The sequence below is a fragment of the Oncorhynchus nerka genome, linkage group LG6 (assembly GCF_034236695.1).
Source record: "Oncorhynchus nerka isolate Pitt River linkage group LG6, Oner_Uvic_2.0, whole genome shotgun sequence".
Lineage (NCBI taxonomy): Eukaryota > Metazoa > Chordata > Actinopteri > Salmoniformes > Salmonidae > Oncorhynchus > Oncorhynchus nerka.
In genome coordinates, this window is record NC_088401.1 from 77,384,236 (window position 1) to 77,391,101 (window position 6,866).

At 39.5% G+C, this 6,866-nt stretch overlaps 1 protein-coding gene across 1 annotated transcript; it reads right to left on the reverse strand.

The window, feature by feature from the left end:
- Window positions 1-3,707: 3,707 nt before the first annotated feature.
- LOC115121565 (homeobox protein Nkx-2.5-like) lies at window positions 3,708-5,381 on the reverse strand. The gene is made up of 2 exons (XM_029650668.2): window positions 4,940-5,381; window positions 3,708-4,413 (listed from the first exon to the last, which is right to left on the reverse strand). The coding sequence occupies exons 1-2, from the start codon at window positions 5,268-5,270 to the stop codon at window positions 3,800-3,802; spliced, it is 945 nt and encodes a 314-aa protein (XP_029506528.1). The 5' UTR covers window positions 5,271-5,381; the 3' UTR covers window positions 3,708-3,799.
- Between the last annotated feature and the right edge of the window lie 1,485 nt (window positions 5,382-6,866).

The following is a 6,866-nucleotide window of genomic DNA, read 5'->3' on the forward strand; positions in this document are numbered from 1 at the left end:
TTCTATTTGCAACAAGGCACTAAAGTAATACTGCAAATAATGTGGCAAAGAAATGAATACAAAATGTAATGTTTGCACCAAATCCAATACAACACATTACTGAGTACCACTCCATATTTTCAAGCATAGTGGTGGCTGCATCATGTTATGGGTATGCTTGCAATTGTTAGAGACTGGGGATGGAATGGAGCTAAGCACAGGCAAAATCCTAGATGAAAACCATGTTCGGTCTGCTTTCCACCAGACACTGGGAGATGAATTCCCCTTTCAGCAGGTCAATAACCTAAAAGACAAGGCCAAATATACACTGGAGTTGCTTACCAATTTGACATTGAATGTTCCTCAGTGGCCTAGTTACAATTTGGACTTAAATCATCTTGAAAATCTATGACAAGAAAAATAGCTGTCTAGCAATAATCAACAACCAACTTCATAGAGCTTGAACAATAAAACAAATTATAATTGGCAAATATTGCACAATCCAGGTTTGCTAAGCTCTTAGAGATTCTCCCAGAAAGACTCATAGCTGTAATCACTGCCAAAGGTGATTCTATCATGTATTGATTGACTCATGGGTGTGAATACTTATGTAAATGGGATATATTTCTGTATTTCATTTTCATTTGCTAACATTTCTAAAAACATGTTTATACTTTATCATTATGGGAAGTTGTGTGTAAATGGGTGAGAGAAAAAAATAATATTTAATTCATTTTGAATTCCTGCTGTAACACAACAAAATGTGGAATGAGTCAAGGGGTATGAATACTTTCTGAAGGCACTGTATCCAATTCATCAGAACCGTTATTATCTGATTTGTAAGACGCTCTGGATAAGAAAGGGTGTCTACTAAATTACTCAAATGTAATTATCATATAGGGATATTATTGAAACGCGTCAACAATTATTCTGGCTACTACTTGATAATTAACAGCCCTGTCCACTCTACAGCCATATTAAACTATGCTGTTTTCATTTGAGGCCTATATGCACAGTGATGGCTTTTTATGTTATTCAGTGCAATTCCCAATTACATGTGTGTATTTCTGGGGTCATGTGGGCGATTTCAGAATCTGACTGTGGATCAGCAGTAACGGTCTGATTTAAAGATGAGGATGATGATCGCATTTCCACGAACCCTGAACTGTTTCTACTGAAGACCCGTCACGCAACCCTTCTGAACCGAAACAGACCTCTCTGTAAATATTTGAATTATGTCAGTGATGGTATCTCACGACCTCACCCTTTTTTTAAAGTGTTCCATTTTTATAAGCTAATGGGGACTGGCATGCACCTGTAGAAGATGTATGTCTAACTGGACTTCCCGTTGTAGCCCGGACCTATAGACTTATGCTGAGGCATCGCCCCCTGAAAAATCTGAATAAAAAATCTAATCAAATAAATGTTTTGGGAAGAAAATGTCCCCTTGGCATTTACTAATATTATGGAACCGACACAGAAGACTGTAGCGCAGGCAAAATACATGTTTTTCAGCATATCTGCTTTGGCAAAAAAAAGATAGTTGCATAATTAAGGTCAGTGTCTTGCAGGATTTGTATAGTTGTAAGAGTTGTTGCCCTGTGCCTTTTCTCTGTGATTGTCATTTCTAATGGAATCCAGAAAGAACATTTACATCAAAAGGTGCAAAGTTATGGGAAAAGACACAAAACATTTACATCAAATTAAATGTTTTTCTTGATCAAACAACATTGAAAACAACCATTTTTGTGTGCAGTATTATTTTACCATCCTTACAAACCACTTCGTGTAAATGTACATTACTGTATTGTACATAGGCTGGTCATCTAGGTTTGTACCCGTAGACTTTCCATCACCATGAAGAAAAACAATGACCACTACAGTAATTGAGTACACTGAGACATCAAGTGGTTTGTGATGATGTGATTTGATGATGTTGGTAGAGCATGGCGCTTGCAATGCTAGGGTTGTGGGTTCGATTCCCACGGGGACCAGTACGAAAAAGTAGGAAAATGAATGCACTCACTACTACTGTAAGTTGCTCTGCATAAGAGCGTCTACTAAAATGGAAAAGGAATCAACATTACTATTTCAGTTTTCACATAGAAATAAGTTGCATTTGCAAAGTAAGAAACTGGAAAACATATATCAAGCAAGTACTTTTATATTCCACAAATATTATCAGATGAACTGTTTTTGTACAGATCATTATCAGACTCAAATGACATATGCTGGAAAACAGTCAGACACTCGTTTAAATGTTGTTACTAAAGTAGTGCTGTGGGCCTTCACCAGTCCTGTATTAGCAGACCGATCTAGAGACAGCGCGACATTTTCTTTCTTATTTTCTCCCCGTCAGTAAAAAAAAATCGCAGCACACCCAACCCCAAACTACTTCCCGTGACTATGGACTTAGGCTATATACAAATACCGTCTAAGGCCCTATACCACATATTTGTCTTATTTAGTCAAAATTGCGTGACATGCTCCAAGCATGTTTTATGGAGAGACCGGCTGGTCGTTGTAAAAATGTGTTTTTACTTTTACAACCTTAAGTTTCCGGTTATAGCAGATTGAAGGTCTCTAATAGCCACTTGAAGGGTTTAACCTGACGTTAAACATACATGAACCGCTGCACGGAAAGCGGGTGAGATTGTTTGACATGGATTACTTGTAATGTGTGCTGGCTATAGACAAAGGCAATTACTATGGTCTACAGTGATGGACGATTTTCCTAATATTAAACACACTGACATACTGTATCTTTATATGCTAGGATAGGCCTGCTCAAAATGTATAACAGTGAGTAGTGAAATTGAAGAACAAATACTGGAGAATTTTGTTTTCCAGTGTTTCTGCACTGTTGTAGCTAGAAACACAAGCATTTCGCTACACTCTCAATAACATATACTACACATGTGTACGTGACAAATACAATTTGATTTTAATTTAATAATTATTTAAATGCAAAGATTGCGGGATCTTGAACATATTATTTCCTCTTTGATTTGACAACTGTTGTATGCTATTATTATATATGAATAATAATAATAATAATACAATTAGGCTAATCCATGATTAATTAAGAATAATAGTAATATAAGTTTAAAATATATATATATATATATATATATATGACTGTAGTAGAAATGTAATAATACATTTAGCCTTTGAAATTGTTAATGGTCGATAGAATTCGTAGTGATAGGCTATAGTTTTATGAAAGCACTAGGCCTAAAATTATAATTGGTCGATAGGCTACATTTGATATTTAAGCAATTGAAGATGATATAAATAAATCAGGTGATATCGAATTGTATCCCATTCTAGTTGTTTGTTCATATTAATTCATACTTTTTTCCCCACTCAGAATATGTCCTGTAGTCTGCCCACGTGAAGTAGCCTATCAATTTGATGCAGGAAAAGCTTTATTTACAAATAATACGTGTATTATTAAATACCTACAAATATAATTGTCACACAGTACATTTGTGATCTCAAAGATAACGGAAAATAGCTATAGTGAGGGAAATATGTCCACTGACAAATTGTATACATATGTTTTATTCCCACTGAAGTAATAACCTGCATCTCTTATACAACTTTACAATTATGAATTCCCTATTCCATCTCAGGAACTAGTAGTACAAATAAAATGAACTTAGTTTATGCATCAATAGTTTGCCAGTCGAAGTACAGTAAATGGACTATAACGAGGACATAACAACACTCGAGGCCGATGAGTCCATTGTGTAAAAGCGCATGCAATTTAAAACATCATTAATTTGTCTGATGATAATGTTATATTTCGATACTTCGTTCACCACGCTCTGATTCCATGTAAAGAAGACACTCCATTGCCGGACGGAAACGTGTTTTGAACGTTATTTAACTCTCCCACGCCGAAGTTCATGTAATTCCCGTTGTTTTGTGAGGGCTGGATAGACTGCACCGCAGTGGTGGGATAGTTACACGCATGGTTCATATTACAGCCAGGACTGGGATAATTACTGAACGCTGGGTAACTGTTATACGTGAAATGGTTGAGGCCCATATTATATGAAGTATTATAGGTCGTCGAGTCTCCAAGGCAGGGCTTCCCATCTCGGACCAGCACTGGGACTGAGATTCGTCTCGGCGGCGGGATACCAACCATCTCCAGGCTCTGGTCCTGTCGCTGTCTCTTGCACTTGTAGCGGCGGTTCTGGAACCAGATCTTGACCTGTGTGGGGGTCAGTTTGAGCACCCCGGCCAGGTGATCTCTCTCCGGAGCCGACAAGTACTTCTGCTGCTTGAAGCGATGCTCCAGCTCATACACCTGCGCCTGTGAAAACAGCACGCGCGGCTTCCTGCGCTTCCGGGGTTTGGCGGTTCGATCCGGGTCCTCTGACTTCAGGTCCTCCACCGGCTCGCTCTGAGAGATGTAGGACATGTCTAGTGGAATATAAATAAACAAAAAAAATAAGAAAAACATTTCATTCCAGTACGCTAAATTGTATAAAGGACCCAAAAATAGGAATTCAGCTCAGATACTTTATCAGACGTTTAAGAAATTAAACACACTTTCTAGGTCTGCCCTACATCCTAGAGTCCAAAAGTCAAACGGGTTCAGTCAATTATGAAGGTGACTGCTATATTTTATAAATTGTAATCAGACTTCCTTGAAACTGTTTGGTATCCTGACGACATAATTCAATCTAAACTCCAATTAGCAACGTTTCTCCTTTATTGTAAAATAGATTAGGCCTCCTTATGACTGTTGCTAGTCGTGAATAAGGGTATAATATAGGAGTATAATTACTATTGCATCAGGTGTGAAATGCCTTATATCCTTAGCACACACATCTTTTAAAAGGCTTTTAGATTGTGCCTGACGCAAATCTGTTCGTTACTTGCATAACTATTCAGATTTCCACATGGGCCTACGTAGGGCTATTAGTAATATCATATAAACTCTTACCTTTCCTGTGTTTCCCCTCCAAGCTGTCCGTCTTCCCATCCTTGATATCCATTTCTAAGAAAGATTTCCCATAAAAGGCAGCGGCGAAGTTGAAGTCAGTATTTCTGTTGGCTTTAACACCATGGAGCTCCTCTCCAAACAGCGAGCTTCCAGACGATATCTCCCGGAGAGGCTCCTGTTTCAGACGGGCCAGCATGCAGGAGGTCGGTAAGGCACAGTCCATCCGTGGAGAGATGTCCAGTGAGACCAGGTCCTCAGCACCAGTGTGGTGCTCCAGGTTTAATATATCCTTAACGGAGAAGGGTGTGGACGTACTGGGGCTCGAAAACATTGCCAATGAACAGTTGATCTGACATATAAATGGTAACAAACCGATGATTTCAAAATGTCCTCTTCTTGGTAATATTTACTGAGCTCAAGTACTCATTTGTTTAACCGAGGGGGATCTTGACTGAAGAATGCATTTTTGACTATCAACTCGAGTCCCTAACTTTTCTTGGCCTCTTTTCTGAGACGCAGGGGGAGAGAGGGGGAGGTTAAATCTCTCATGAGACGTTGTTAGGGGACTTCCTATTGGTGTTCGCAGTTCCGGTGACGTCAAAACAATAGCAAGTAAGGTAACCCTACATGTCCGTGTTGCTTCTGAATCCAGAATGCAACTTCAGTCCAATTACGCACGGTCACAAACACGCCTTTTGTCGATGGTTGGAATGTATTCTAAGTTTTTATTAACATTTCCCCTTAAAATGTATATTGTTGAAAGCTAAGTAGAATATAACTTCCCTAGCAGCAAGACCATAGGGACGAAGAGACACGTTGGTCCCTATGGTCTTGCTGCTACACTGGAACCCGAAACCATGTCTGTCTGTCGGGCACAAATCCTGGTGCCTGCCGCTGACCTGGCTATCAGGACGTGATAACAGACGACAACAAACCAGCACCCTCCCACCCACGCAGCACAGCCGGGCCAGGAGTGTCACACATGCCATATAATTTCTATAGTCATTCCTTATGACACATTCGTGTAGGCCTACTTGCAGCCATCATGTACAGGCTAGGTACACAGTACACATGTATTATGAAATAAGTAGGGCCTATCGTAGGCCTAGGTATTCGATCATTCAAGTTATTCTATAAAAATGCATATAATAAAATAACTGTAAGACAAGGTTTTTGGAGAGAATTGGTGTGCGTAAAGAATCCACGACGCGCTGAGAGTACCTTGCGCAGGGTTGGCATCACACTCGTTATTAATGCTGGTGGAGACAGCGGTGCCGAGACAGACAGTATTATCGTTTGTTTTATCTCCAGCATCGTTTAACATAGATCCCGGGAACTAAATGGGTCCCACTGTCTCCGACCCGGCTCGCAGTGTTTATAGTTTTAAAGACTATTTGCGCGCCTCGAAAACTGATGAATGGTCGCGAAGTAGAGAGAGCATCAACCCTGCCGTGTCTCGTACAGCCATAATTTGTGAAATAAAGTAAACGGAACTCAGACAAGCCTCAGTGCAGCGCATGGAAATCCTTTTTTTCTTTCTTCATGACTTATTTTTCCCTCTTAAGGTGTGTAAACAATTAACATCGAGTTGGCTGCAGTCTGTTGTGGCCAATCTCAATAAAAGTTTAAAGGCTATACACAGTTGGTGACAGACAGGCCTAGGACCTGCAGGACTATCTGACCAGGTTTGAGTTCATTCTATTTCAGGCCTTCATTAATTTAATAACATGGCATTTCAGTTAAATTGACCTCAGTTTTGCAAGCACTCTCTGTGTCAACTGCCCAAATTGAACATGACATGTTTCACGTGGTTCATATCCCTAATGCATTCTCTCTCTCGACGAAAAAGTACACTCACTACTGTAAGTCGCTCTGGAAAAGAGCGTCTGCTAAATTACTAAAATGTTTTTTTTTAAAGTAAAATGTA

Coding starts and splice junctions, on each gene's coding strand:
- LOC115121565 (XM_029650668.2), bottom strand. CDS start 5,270: ATGTTTTCGAGCCCCAGTACGTCCACACCCTTCTCCGTTAAGGATATA. Junction 4,414..4,939: donor GGAGGGGAAACACAGGAAAG/GTAAGAGTTTAT, acceptor ATATTCCACTAG/ACATGTCCTACATCTCTCAG.